General features: G+C 38.8%; 1 protein-coding gene across 4 annotated transcripts in view; it reads right to left on the reverse strand.

Annotated features, from left to right (window-relative positions):
• The window catches only part of fam20b (FAM20B glycosaminoglycan xylosylkinase), a 107,712-nt gene that overhangs the window by 60,959 nt on the left and 31,415 nt on the right, over positions 1-15,338 (reverse strand). For all 4 annotated transcript variants that reach the window (XM_063063713.1, XM_063063714.1, XM_063063715.1 and 1 more), the window contains exon 3: positions 3,837-3,923. In XM_063063713.1, coding sequence (XP_062919783.1) covers positions 3,837-3,923 — 87 coding nt within the window. The remainder of the gene's footprint in view (positions 1-3,836; positions 3,924-15,338) is intronic.

Consider the following 15,338-nt stretch of genomic DNA (forward strand, 5'->3'; position numbering starts at 1 on the left):
TGGTCATCTTGTGGTTTTGGTCTTAGAGCTCTATGTACCATCTTTGAAAAAATTCTATTGGATTATCTCCCTCTATACCTTCTTTAAGACCAACAATTTTAATGTTATTACGTCTACTAAAATTTTCCAACACGTCCACTTTCTCCAAGAGTCGATTTCTTTCCGTGTTCCAGACAAGCACATTACTTTCTGTTTTTTCCACTCTATCGTTAATATGCTCCATTGTTCTTTCCATCTTCTGAAGTTTCTTATCCATTTTATCCTGTCTTTTCATAGCTTTATCATAGCACATCTTCGTGTCTCTAAGCTCTGTTCTTAATTTTCTTAGTTCAGCCGTTAATTGCAATAAAGCCTCTCTTGTCTCCGTCGTCTCCTTTACTTCCAGTCTCTTCCAGTTCTTCCTCCTCTTCTTCATCTGTATTCTCTGCGATATCCAATTCTGACTCTGAGTCACTTTCAGTTGCAGTGGCTGTCGGTTCTTGTAGTCTAAATTGTGTCGATTTGCGCATGCGCAATTCCGGCATCTTCTTCCGAGAGACCGCTACCACCGCCATTGCTCCCTGTTCTTCTATGCCAGAGATAAAATGTGTCTCCTCCGAAGGAAATCCAACCTGAATGCGAGGCTCCATCGCAGCAGTAGGCCCTTTTTTCTTCCCATCTCGCGGCGACTTCACAACAACAGACTTCTTCTGTTGCGGTTTACGAGGCATATCGTAGAGTAGTCTTACGAAGTTTATGAGTAGTTTTCGGAAAGTATTTATTAACTTTACTTTGTTTAAATGGTACTTTGCTGATTTTTTTACGGGAGAGCTGGATTTACACGTCTCAATCCCACGTCATCACGTGATGCCCCCTCCCTCATGTTGATTTGTGTTTTGTGAATAGCCTGAATGCACACAGCAATCCAGGAACAGCTTCTTCCCCTATGCCAAATGATTTTTGAATGGACATTGAACCCATGAACACTACCTCGCTACTTTTTATTTTTATACTAATTATTTAATTTAAAAAATATATACTGTTTAGATATTTACTGTAATTCATGTTTTTCTATAATAATGCATTGCATTGTACTGCTACAGCAAAGACAACAAATTTCACGACATATGCCAGTGATATTAAATCTGATTCTGATTAACAATGGGATGACACAAGATTCAATACTCATTACTTTTAAGAGTCATACAGCACAGTAATATGTCATTTTGCCTGTCACATCCATGCCAACCAGTGGGCACCCATCTATATTATTTGTCTTTCCAGCACCAGGCTGTAGCCTTCTCTGCTTAGATAATTAAGGTGGTTATCTAGATATTTCTTGAATGCTGCCAACATCTCTGCTTCCACCACACTCTCTGGCAGTGCATTCCAGGTACTTGGCACTCTCTGGAAGAAAATGATCCCCCTCGGACCCCTCTAAATCTTCCTACAAGTGTTAGTAAGACCAAAGAGCTGATTATTGACTTCAGGAGAAAGAAACTGGAGGCCCATGAGCCAATTCGCACCGGGGGAATCAGAGGTGGAGAGGGGCAGCAACTTTAAATTTCTCGGCGTTATCATTTCAGAGGCTTTGTCCTGGATCCAGCACAAGTACAATTCTGAAGAAAGCACAGCAGCGCCTCTACTTCTTTAAAGGTTTACGAAGATTTGGCTTCACATCTAAAACTTCGACAAACTTCTATAGATATATGATGGAGAGTATATTCACTGGTTGCATCACAGCCTGGTACAGAAACACCAATGCCTTTGATCAAAAAAGCCTATGAAAGTGGCAGATAGGCCCAGTTCATCATGGCTAAAGCCCTGTCTACCATCAAGTACATCCATACAGAACGCTGTTGCAGGAAAGTAGCATCCATCATCAAGGACCCTCACCATCCAGGTTCTGCTCTCTTCTTGCTGCTGCCATGAGGAAGAAGATACAAGAGCCTCAGGACCTACAGCACCAGGTTCAGGAACAGTTATAACCCTTCAGCCATCATGCTCTTGAACCAGAGGGGATAATCTCATTCTCCCCATCACTGAACTGTTCCCATAACCTATGGACTCACTTTTAAGGACTCTTCAACTCATGTCCTCCATATTTATTGCTTGTTTGTTTGTTTGTTTATTTATTTATTTATTTATTTTCTTTTTGCATTTGCACATTTTGTTGTCTTTCACATATTGGTTGTCCTGCTGGGAGCAGTCTTTCATTGATCCTATTGTGCTTCTTGTATTTACTGTGAATGTCTGCAAGAAAATGAGACTCACAGTTGTATATGGTGACATATATGCACTTTGCTAATATATTTACTTTAAACTTTGGAATATTATATCCTTTGTAATTTTATATATCTCTAGCATGACGCCTCTTAACCTCCTCCACTCCAGATCTAGCCTCTCCAGTCTCATATTAATATAGTAATGGAATATGAGTGTCTGGAAGAATTCAAATGCCACAATATAGAAATGAAATACTCTATCCCAGGAAATACTATATAATGACGAATTTCCTCTGTACCCTCTCCAGTACTACCACATCTTTTCTGGATTGTGGTAAATAAATAAGCAATAGTGAGGTACATTAGTATTTCTAAAGCGTATGAGGCCACATTTTTCAGAATTAAACTCCTCCCACTTCACCAACCCAGAGTCTCAAAATCTGCACCAATCTTTGCATCACATGCAAACTTACTGAACATGCCTCCTACATCCACAATATACAATATTTTACAAAGAGCAAGGGTCCCAGCACCAGTCCCTGTGGAACACCACTGGTCACAGGCATCCATTCATAAAAAAAACAAATTTCTACCTTCTCTCTCTGCATCCTATTGCCAATATTGGCTCCAATCTTAGTGTTATATTATAATGGAAGCTTAAATGCAGAATGCACAATAATGAAATTTTGTAAAGAATACCAAAACTGTTAATGTCGTTCACGGTGAACAGGAAAGTTTGAGACTTCAAGAAAATATGGATGGGTGGATTAGTTGGGCAATAAAAAAAGGGAAAGTAGAACTTAATCCACAGAAATATGAGAAACTACTTTTTATGAGACGCAATGATAAATAAGGGATCTGGAGGATCAGTGACTTGATGGCACATCTCCAAAGAATCTTATAGCTAGCAGGACAGTTAGATATGGTGACTAAAAAAGCACATGGGATAGTCTTTCTTAGCTATGGTATAGATTGCAAGAGTAGAAAGGTTCTTCTAGAATGTATATAATATTTATAAATCACAGTTTGAGTACAGCATAAAGTTCTGGTCACATGTGATTCTACTGAAGGAAATAGAAGGAGATTTACAAGAAGTTGTCAGGTCTGGAGTATTTTATGAGGACAGGTCAGATAAAACAGGATGGTTCTTTGGTAGAGGAAGAGTGAGGATTTAATTCAGCTATATAAAATTTTGAGAAGCCACGAATGAGTTAATGGGAGGAGGATATTTCATGTAACAGATGGGTCAAAGACCAGGGCACATACCTATATGTTACCTACATAGCTGATAAAAGGTCAAACTAAAAACAACATGCAAAACTATGTATGTCTGGCTGCAATTAAAAATAAAATCAATTTAAACATTTTAAGAACACGAATATTGATCTCAACTGAATGCAAACGCTTAAATAAACTCATGTACCATCCGTTGCTCCAAAATCAAATAAAGTTTAATTATCATTCAAACCATACATAGATACAGCTGAACGAGACAGCATTCCGCTGGAGGCAAGGTGAAAAACATTCACAATAGTAAACAAACATTCAAAAATAGCGAGTAACATAATTCAAAATATCAAGAAGCACATTCACTTGAAAAAAATATATAGTTCAAAACTTGCAGTACAGTACCGATCCAGATGAAAAGCAGATATTTCAGCATTGTGTCTGTCATAACCAGCGTATGGTTCCCCTTCCACCACATAAGACCTGCTGTACCTAAAATAAAGCACAATTAATAAAAATACATTTAAAATAATATACCATGAATAATAGCAATTAGCTATTTTAAAAGGCATCTTTTAAACAAAAAGTTAAGATTATTCTCCTGTGAGATCAAAATTTTCATCGTGTTATCAAGCAAATAAAAACATCTTGTTGAAACTGCTTTTACATGGAAGTAGTCAATGATAGTGGTAGTAGTGCAACCACTTCAGTCAAGTATGATGTCCTCCTAAGAGCCTGTCTAGTGGTGGGTCCTCAGGTGGCTGTAGAGGCTAATCTGGGATCTAATATTGCAGTGTGGGCACAAGTAAGTGGTGGCTGTTATTCATGTTTGGGTCTTTTGCTTGTTCAGTCTCTCCTTTTGGGGCTGCCATACATGAGATCGCTCTCATACAGCTCCCTCTTGGACAGATTTCTTCCAAGTGTACCTTCTTCCCCTCTGCCATCGGATTTCTAAATAGACACACTTAATGTAACTCAGATTTTTTTCTCTTTATTTATTTATCTATCATGTATTTCAAAATACTGCTGTAAAGTTAACAAATTTCACGATATATGCCAGTGATATTAAATCTGATTCTATTGACTGCAATGCTCTCTCAGTTTTTGGATGTAACGTTGAATTTCTTCACGCTGATTTTGAGGTAATCTTTGAAGTGTTTCCTCTGTCTAGCAGGGGCTTGCTGACCTTCCTTCATCTATGAGTAAAGGATCTGTTTGGAAGCACGACAATCATACCAGAGCCCAAGAAGAACTAGGTGAGCTGCCTTAACACCTATCACCCAGTGGCACTCACATCTACTAGCAAAACACATCTATTGGCAAACGCGGCTGATAAATAACTGAACAGTCGGGCCCCGAAGCATCGACTGTGTGTTTATTTCCATGGATGCTCCCCAACTTGTTGAGTTCTTCCAGCATTTTGTGTGTGTTGCTTTGAATTTCCAGCATCTGCAGAATTTCTTGTGTTTATTATAAAAAGTCCAAAAGGTGTCACAACTGCTTTAAAATGCAAAATTCCAAGCCAGGTTAAATAACATGATGTGATAACATCCATATTCTAAGATTGACGAATGCCACTGTTGACTATTCATTAGAGGAAGGAGGACAGAGCATAATAAGAAGAATACAAAGGCATTATAGAGGGTACACAAGAAATTTGAAAAAACAGTCTGTGGGATGAAGAACTACATGTCCAAGAACATGGTGGATGGGCTGGGACAATTTTCGTTGTAGATAGCTGAAGAGAAATCCAACAGAAGGATATAAAGTGGAGGGGTTTGGACAGAGTGAATAGTGGTCACAGATACAACATAAATGTAAAGAGAATCTAGAATGCAGTCTGCAGATAAGGTGGAGGCAGATTCCACTGTGGTTTCCAGGAGAGAACTGGAAGAACATTTATAGCAAAGGGTTGGGGGGTGTGGGTGTGGAGCAAGTGAGCTTCTTTGGTTCGGCTTTAGCACAGATAGGATCAGCTGATGGCTTTCTTTTGTTCTACAGCGTTTCCACATTTACAGTGGCATGTAAAAGTTTGGGCACCCCAGTCAAAATTTCTGTTACTGTGAATAGCTAAGCAGGTAAAAGATGACCTGATTTCCAAAAGACATAAAGTTAAAGATGACACATTTCTTTACTATTTCAAGCAAGATTACTCTTTTATTTCCACCTTTTACAGTTTCAAAATAACAAAAAAGGAAAAGGGCCCGAAGCAAAAGTTTGGGCACCCTGCATGGTCAGTACTTAGTAAAAGCCCCTTTGGCAAGTATCACAGCTTGTAAGCGCTTTCTGTAGCCAGCTAAGAGTCTTTCAATTCTTGTTTGTGGGATTTTCGCCCTTTCTTCCTTGCAAAAGGCCTTCTAGTTCTGTGAGATTCTTGGGCCGTCTTGCATGCACTGCTCTTTTGAGGTCTATCTACAGATTTTCGATGATGTTTAGGTCGGGGAACTATGAGGGCCATGGCAAAACCTTCAGCCTGTGCCTCTTGAGGTAGTCCATTGTGGATTTTGAGGTGTGTTTGGATCATTATCCTGTTGTAGAAGCCATCCTCTTTTCATCTTCAGCTTTTCTACAGACGGTGTGATGTTTGCTTCCAGAATTTGCTGGTATTTAATTAAATTCATTCTTCCCTCTACCAGTGAAATGTTCCCCGTGCCACTGGCTGCAACAGAAGCCAAAGCATGATCAATCCACCCCTGTGCTTAACAATTGGAGAGGTGTTTTTTTCATGAAATTCTGCACCCTTTTTTCTCAAAGCATACCATTGCTCATTGAGGCCAAAAAGTTCTATTTTAACTTCATCAGTCCACAGGACTTGTTTCCAAAATGCATCAGGCTTGTTTAGATGTTCCTTTGCAAACTTCTGATGCTGAATTTTGTGGTGAGGACGCAGGAAAGGTTTTCTTCTGATGACTCTTCCATGAAGGTCATATTTGTGCAGGTGTCGCTGCACAGTAGAATAGTGCACCACCACGTCAAACAGGGGTTTTGATTTGCCTTTCTAGCAATCCTACGAGCAGTTCTCTCGGAAAGTTTTCTTGATCTTCCAGACCTCAACTTGACTTCCCCCGTTCCTGTTAACTGTCATTTCTTAATTACATTACGAACTGAGGAAACGGCTACCTGAAAGCGCTTTGCTATCTTCTTATAGCTTTCTCCTGCTTTGCGGGCATCATTTATTTTAATTTTCAGAGTGCTAGGCAGCTGCTTAGAGGAGCCCATAGCTGCTGATTGTTGGGACAAGGTTTGAGGAGTCAAAGTATTTATAAAGCTTTGAAATTTGCATCACCTGGCCTTTCCTAACGATGACTGTGAACAAGCCATAGCCCTAACAAGCTAATTAAGGTCTGAGACCTTGGTAAAAGTTATGAGAGCTCAAATCTCTTGAGGTGCCCAAACTTTTGCATAGTGCTCTTTTCCTTTTTTTCACTCTAAAAAATTGTACAAAACAAAAATAATACAGTAATTTTGCTTGAAATGTTGAAGAAGATGTTTCATCTTTAACTTCATGACTTTTGGAGATCAGTTCATCTTCTACTCACTTAACTATTCACAGTAACAGAAATTTTGACCGGGGTGCCCAAACTTTTGCATGCCACTGTATATGATTCTGTCTTTCACAGGAAGGCCTACTTCTGTTCCTATTTTCTTGAATTCTTGTGAAACATTCTTAATTGTGTCTTAACTTATTGCAACTGTGCTTAGTGAATTACATTAGCTCCTGGTTACGCTACACAATTTTCAAATCCCTGCACGATCCTTCTCTTCTATTTTTCCTGTAATCATCTCTTAGCCCTTGACATAACTAGTTTTTATCTAGTTCTGATCTTTGACTTACCTGAAATCTGCTTTTGGCTGCCAATCTGACAGCTGTTAAAGTCCTGAGATAGCTAAACTTTTTCATCTCTGAAATTCCCTCAGTAAAATTATTCACTTTTCTTTGACTTTAAGCTGCTCCATCTTGGGTACTAGACTACAAAGTACCCAGGACATTTTCAAGGAGCGGTGTCTCAGAAAGGCAGCGCACATTATTAAGGACCTCCAGTGCCCAGGGCATGCCCTTTTCTCACTGTTACTATCAGGTAGGAGGTACAGATGCCTGAAGGCACACACTCAGTGATTCAGGAACAGCTTCTTCCCCTCTGCCATCCGATTCCCAAAAGAACATTGAGCCCTTTAAAAAAAATGTTAGCACAAATTTTAATCTATTCAATACATGTATACTGTATAAAGTATACTGAAGAAGATTTACTTATTTTTTTTCTTCTATTTTATGTATTGCATTGAACTGCTGCTGCTAAGTTAACAAATTTCATGTCACATGCTGGTGATAATAAACCTGATTCTGATTCTAGCCCATTCTTGTTTAAGAATTAAGTCTTCTTATGTGGCTCAGTTTTAACACTCTGTTTGATAACACTCATGAAATAACTTGGGATATTTTTGCTATGTTAAGTTGATGTTTAAATGGTGATAAGCAGAATGGCAAAATGTATGGAAGAGTAAAACTTGACAATTCACTATCCAACTGTTAGGAAATTTCGATGGCTCACTGAATGATGATTTCTCCATTTTCTTTAAAACATCAAGGCTCTGGTTCCCATTCTCCCAGTGACACAAGTATTCCTGTTCCATTTTCCCCACTGACACCAGATTCTTGATTTCCATTTTCTTAAGACCATAAGACATAGGAGCCGAATTAAGGCATTCAGCTCATCAAGAATGTTCTGACATTCCTCACTTGCAGACCCTATTTATGATTTATTTCTCCTTCTCAGCCTATTCTCCTGTCTTCCCCTATAACCTTAGACTCTTACTAATCAAGAAGCTATCAACTGTCGCTTTAAATATACCCAATGCCTTGGCCTCCACAGTCATCTGTGGCAATAAATTCCACATATTTACCACCATTTAGCTAAAGAAATTCCCCTCCATCTCTATTCTAAAGGGATCTTCTTTTATTCTGATCAATGCCCTCTGGTCCTAGACTCTTCCACTACTAGAAACATCACCAAGAGCCACTGGTTCCCATGCTCCTTTTAAACACATATGTGTCCTGATTCTTGTACTCCCATGAAACTATCCCTTTTTCTATTTCACATGCTCTCTTGAAACTCGCTAGTGTGTTGGAGTATTAATTAAAAAAAAACCAGAAAAAACACAGTACTGGTTTAAATGGAGTTTCACTGTATCCTCTGTCACCTGCTCGGAACCAGTAATCCCCAATAGTCTGGTATTCTGAAACTTCGGTAGTGCCTGAGTGGCACATTTTCTTAATTATTGGATATTTTCCTAATTAATACCCCAAACACACTTCCAAATTCTTTGTTTTTGTTTTGAAATGTTACACAATATTACAAAAACTTTTCAGTGAATCCAGCAAGTTTTTTAAAGGAAGTGTTTTTTTTAAAAAAGGGTTTCAGTGAGCCAGAGGAACAAGGATAGTGAATCATTGGAGATCTTGTATGATATGATCTTTGGTTTATTTAAATGCACATTCTTAAGGGACCTTCTCAGAGCTTTATTTTCCATAATAATATTTGTGGCACCTTATCAAATGCTTTTTGAAAATTCAAATATATTATATCCACTAGTTCTTTTAAAACTTCAAAAACTCGATTAGTGTTGACAAACTTCATCTGTTCATCATATATGATTAAATCTAATATCTGACTTTCTAAGTGCACTATAACCCCTGATGGCCAGTTGCAGAGCTTATGCAACAATTATGTCAGGCTAACTTATCTACAGTTTTTTATTACTCCTTTTCTTGAACTGTAGCTTTACATTCTCTATTTGGACATTTCCATCTACCATGGCTCTTTGCATTCGGCCAAAGGTATTCTATTCTTAACCAAGCTGTTTATACCTCTTTACGCTATAGGACTCATATTTGCTAAGCAGTGTTTTATCTGGGACTTTGTCAAATACCTTCTGGCAATCTACACAAGTGATATCTGCACCATTCCCTTCACGAACATTCTCAGTGACCTTAAAAAATCCATTCAAACCTGTGCTCGCTCTCCTTATTTAACTACAAGTTTTTCAAATTTTAATTAATATTTCCCTGATTATTATTTCTAATAACTTCCCACCATGATTAATGATGAGGTTATATTTGCCAGGCACGCCCTGACATCACTTCTTGAGTGTGTCATATTTGCCATTCTTCAGTTTGACACCTCACCTGTATCTTGGAAAGGTTGAAAGATCATAACAAGTCATTCCGCAAACTTCCTCAGCAATCAAATATACATCCCATCTGGATCAAGTAAATTACTTATTTTAAGCATTGCCAGTTTTGTAATAGCTTCTTCTCAAAGTTTTCTACTTTGTTCACTTTCTCCACAGCTTGCTTCAATAAAGATACTGGCAGCATCCTCTTCTGAAGACTGAGACAAAGTACTTAATAAATATTATAGCTCTGCTTTCCACCTCTTTGCTTTGACCACCCTATTGGTCCTACATCAGCCCTGCTTTCCTCATTGGATACAATTTTCCTGTGTAAGGAAGATTTTAGTTCTTTCTCCCCTCTATCATTTGCCATTCTCTTCTCTAATTGCTCATCTTATTTTCTTTTTCATTTCAAAGGGTCAAAGATTCATTTATTATCAAAGTATATATCTGTATATGTCTTTTCCAGATAGACACGAAGCAAAGAAAGAACATGAAAGTTGTTCAGAGAGAAACATCAAACCCAATCCCTGTACAAAAAATGATGGCATCCTGATCATCAATCCCCAAACTCCCTTCCCCCCCCACACAAAACAAAAACATTGACCCCCAAACCCCCTCCCCTCACACAATACAGAAAGGAACGGGTGAAAAAACACAGAATATAAAAACATGTCTGAAAAAGTCCACAGTCCATAAGCGCAACAGTCCAGTCCATAAACACAGAACCACAAAACATCCTCCGACATCACCGACATTCATCCAAAGAAAGGGACACCACTTGAGGCAGAGGCCTACTCGTCTGCCACAACCAACCACACAGCAAAAGGGCGCTCACAGACAAGGCAGGCTGTTGACGTTGAACTCTCACTCACTTTCCGGTCTCAATCTTCCTTGAAGCTTTAATCAGCAAAATGGAGTCAAACATCGTGTCTCTCAGTTTCTTCGCATCGAAGCCAATCGACTACGCGTTTGCTTCCTGGAATTTTCTCCGAGACAGCAAAATGCTGGCTCATTCAATCGATCTCCAAACTGTAAATCGCAGTCACTAACAGTCTCAGAAACACATTTAAGATGAAAAACAGACATAAAAGAAATAAAATAGATGTTTTGCGGGCTACCTGGAAGATGCCAACCCAGGGAGTGTTGTACACTGGTGCTATCTTGATTGGAAGGCTACTCCCAGTTTACCAAATTCAGTCTACCAATTCTATGAATTATTCATCTGGTATATGTATCAGACAACAACATTCCCTCTGTTCATGACATGAATCTTGCATTTCCTCTTTTTTTCCCCCATCCTATCAATGCTTTCCACAACCAATATTAAACTGACATGGCTTGTCTTTCTGCCTCCTTTTGAACAAGTTTTCATTTCCCCAATCCTCTGGCTCACCTGTGGACAACTGACTTTGTTCCCTGTCTTTTCATTCCCATGGGAATGTGCCCAAACAGTACTTTCTAGATTATGAGAACACTCAGTCCTCTTTTATTGTCATTTAGAAATGCATACATACGTTAAGAAATGATACAGTGTTTCTCTGGCGTGATAGCACAGAAAACAAGACAGACCAAAGACTAACACTATTATATCAGATGGTTACAGCAGTGCAAAGCAATACCATAATTTGATGAAGAACAGTCCATAGGCACAGTAAAAAAATAGCCTCAAAGTCCCCAAGTCGATCGACTCCCGAGTCCCCATAGCAGTGGCAAAAGGGAGAAACTTCCTGCTATAAACCTCCAAGCACCGTCAACTTGCTGATACCTTGGAAGCAGCCGACCACAGCTGACCCTGAGTCAATCCGTCCGAAAACTCTGAGCTTCCGAGCAGCCTCTCTGATACAGCCTCCTGAGCACCATCGACCTCTCCCCGGCCGCTGAAACACACAAAGCCGAGGATTTCGAGGCCTACAGCTCCAGAGGTTCCGGTTACCACACAGTAGCAGCGGTAGCAAAGCAGACATTTCAGAAGTTTTCCAGATGTTCCGCCATGCTCTCCCGTCTGCGTCCATCAAATCAGGAATTGTGCACGGTCCCCTACTTGACAGATAACAGATATTCATCACCGGAGAGGCCGCGTGCGCTGTCGTCACGCCGCCATCTTCTCCCGTTAGCATCTCTTTAAGCACCTCTAATTTTTCATTGCAGTTTCACCTGACCTCCAGTTTAAGATGGCTCTAACGATGGTTCATAAACCAAGAAATACACCTAAGTACTTTATTAATAATACCTTTTCTGTGGAAAATTGTGGTAAACAATCACCGCAAACAATGAAAAGACAAGCGAAGGCCTGGCTGATCCAAGGGCCAAGGCGTGTGGGTACAAGACAGAGTCGGAACAGGGTCAAGGCATGTTCGAGGAGAAATGGATGGATTTGTGAAAATCAAGTATGGCCAGAACTTGGTGGCAGGTCCAGACCCAGAGCATATCGAAGCAAAAGGGCCTGGGTCCTAGTTCAAGGGACATTCCGGTGCTTGGACAATTTAAAACGTTGGGCGGTATGGATTAAAAAGGCTGGGTGTCCCAAACCGGAGGCGAGGGTCAAGCCAGTTCTACTCACTATTCCGCCCTCCACGGCACTGAAGCTGAGGCTGTGGTCTACTCCAGGCTTTGTGTCAACAAGCTTCGCAATGATTTGCCCTGCTGTGTGATGAATTAAGGCTGAGGCTGTGAGCTTGCTCTGGGTTTTGTGTTTATGGATTCACTTCAGATCTGAATGCTGTTGCTTGCTTTTATTTTGTTTGCATGATTTGTGTTTTTTTCTCTCTCTGCATGTGTTAAGTCATTCTTTTCAAATGGGTTCTTTCAGGTTTCTTGTTTTGTGGCTGCCTGTATGGAAACGAATCTCAAGATTGTATAATTCATACATCATCATCATCAGGTGCCATGCCCAGATTCAGCTTTGACTGCCATGGCCCACACACTCCTGTTTCGGGTTAAGTGGATCAATTCACTGGTATTCATCTCCAGTTCTCTGGCTGTTGTCTCTATCGTCATTTGTCTTTGCCTTCCTCTTGCTTTCTTCCGTTCAATCTTCCCCATAATTACCGTGCATTCTAACTACTCTTTCCTAATCACATGTCCAATGAAGTCACATAGCCTTTTCATGATCTTGTATATTATTTCTCTTTTTGTGCTTGCTCTGTTCATGACATTCTCATTAGATATTCCTTTCATCCATGACATTCTTTGCATCCTCCTCAAAAACCACATCTCTGTTGCTTCAATTCGTTTCCTCATGTTACTAGATATCGTCCAACATTCTGATCCATATAACATAACTGGATAAACGAAACATTTCAGTACTCTGAGGTGGGTTGTCATGCCTAGTTTAGTGTTGGTCATTATACTCTTCATTCTTGTAAAGGTGTCTTTTGCCATCCCTTTTCTTGTTTTGATATCCATATCACACCTGCCATCTGATGTCACCCAGCTTCCTAAGTAGCAAAAGTTCTGTACTTGTTTTATGTCTTCCCCGTTTATTTTCAGCCTGCAGATTGGATTCTCCTTTTTGGATATCACCATACATTCTGTCTTTTTGCGACTGATAGATAGACCCATTTTTGCACTTTCTTCAACAATTATATCAATTAAGTTTTGTAGTTCTTCCTCCGTACTTGCAATTAACACAATGTCATCCGCATATCTGAAATTATTAATGTTTTCACTGCCAACTTTCATTCCCAAGATGTTTCTTATTTTTTGTAATATTTTTTCACTGTACACATTAAACAAATCGGGGAGAAAACACACCTTTGTCTAACACCTCTCTTGATTTTCGTAAACTGACTCACTTCTCCATCTATTCTTTCAGCGGCAGTTTGTTCCCAGTACAGATTTCTGATTAGGCGGAGGTCTTTCGAATCTAGATCTAGAGTTTCCTGTAATATTTCAAATAACTTATTGTGCTTCACTCTATCAAATGCTTTTGTGTAGTCGATAAAACAAACAAATCTTTTTGCACTTGAATAGCTCGTTCTGATAGTATCCTTAACATCAATATCGCGTTTCTTGTACCTTTGTCTTTCACAAAACCACATTGTTCTTTACCTATTTCAGCTTGTATCTTACTTTTAGCTCTTGTCATCAAAATTCTTAGAAGTTATCTTAGTGATATGACTCATTAAACTTATGGTCCTATGTAATCACATTCTATTGATCCAGATTTCTTAGGAAGAGTGATAAATACTGATTTTTTCATGCCTTCTGGTATTATTCCAGTCTCATAAATGTCATTGATTAAATCAGTAAGTTTTTCAATTCCATAATCTTCAACGGCGATAATTTGTTCTGTTACTAATTCATCAGAACCCGTTGCCTTTCCTTTCTTCTTCATCTTACTTATTGCATTACGGACCAGATTTTAAAATACTTGGACCTTCAATGTTCTTCTAAATTTCTGGTTTTTCACTCGATCGTCTTCAAACAATTCCTGAATATACTTCGTCCACCTGTTCATAATCTCATCTTTTTCCATGATAATGGTACCGTCCTTTGCTTTCAAACATCCACCTGAAGAACAGAGGAGCTTTTTGCCAGTGATATTCTTGATTTGTTGATGTACCCTTTTTGGATCAGAAATAAGGATTTTTTCTAGTTGCTCACATTCCTGGTTCAACCATTCTTCTTTGGCTTTTTGACATAAGCTTTCAACTTTTTTATCTAAAAACTTATATTCCACAGGAATTGCTTTCTTCAGTCTCCTTTCTCCCATTAGATTTTTGATTTCATTTGTCATACATTTATTCTTTGCACTTTTTTCTTTTTTAGGAATCACTGACTTTGCTGATTCTACCAAGGCATCCTTCAGAGAGTTAAACTTCATTTCTACATGATTCCTATCATCTTCAACAGATTCTATTTCTAGACTTTGAAATCTATTCCTTACTTCAATTGTAAATTTTTGTCTTAAGTTTTCTTCTTTAATTAATTGCGAGGGATTATTCAGGTTTTTACTTCTTAAGTTTTTTAAGTTTTACTTTTACATGACATATTTCTGGGTTACTGGGTTAAGGTCACTATTCTGTACCTGGATATGTTTTGCATTGAGTCACTGAGTTTCTAAATCTTTGGTTTATAGTAATAAAGTCAACTTGATTTCTGGTGCTATCACCTGGACTTTTCCAGGTCCACAAGCGCCTTGGATGGCTTTTAAAGTAGGTTTTCATAATGACCTGATTATTCATCTTGCACCATTCTACCCATTTCTCACCTCTTTCATTTCTTCCCCTAGTCCAAATTTTCCTATGGTATTTCCATCCGCACCTTGTCCTACTTTAGCATTTAAATCTCCCATGCCAATAACAATATCTTGAGATTTGCATCCATTCTTTGCCTGTTCAAGCTCTTCATAGAATTTTCTTTGATAATAAATGTACTTTGTACGTTTGTACTTTGTCAATTTTGATTTCATTTTACCCTTTTCATCTCTTTGAAGTTAGCTCCCCTCCAGTTAAATTGTTTTACTACAAATAGATCGCCACTTTTTTACCCCCATTATAATCTAACCCTTAGGAGTGTTGATACTGTTCTCCACACGCTTTCCTATATATACGTGGTCTACTGAGCCCATTTTCTACAAACATAACTATCAATGTAAATACAACTATCAATGCCTTCATCTTCATTGAGCCAAAACACATTGATCAAGAAAGTTCTCCTAAGCATACTTCGTAAGTTAAAGATTGCCAAAGACAGAATAGGATTTAGTTTAGTTATGGATATGGTAGGGTG

This window comes from Mobula hypostoma, chromosome 12 (assembly GCF_963921235.1).
Source record: "Mobula hypostoma chromosome 12, sMobHyp1.1, whole genome shotgun sequence".
NCBI lineage: Eukaryota > Metazoa > Chordata > Chondrichthyes > Myliobatiformes > Myliobatidae > Mobula > Mobula hypostoma.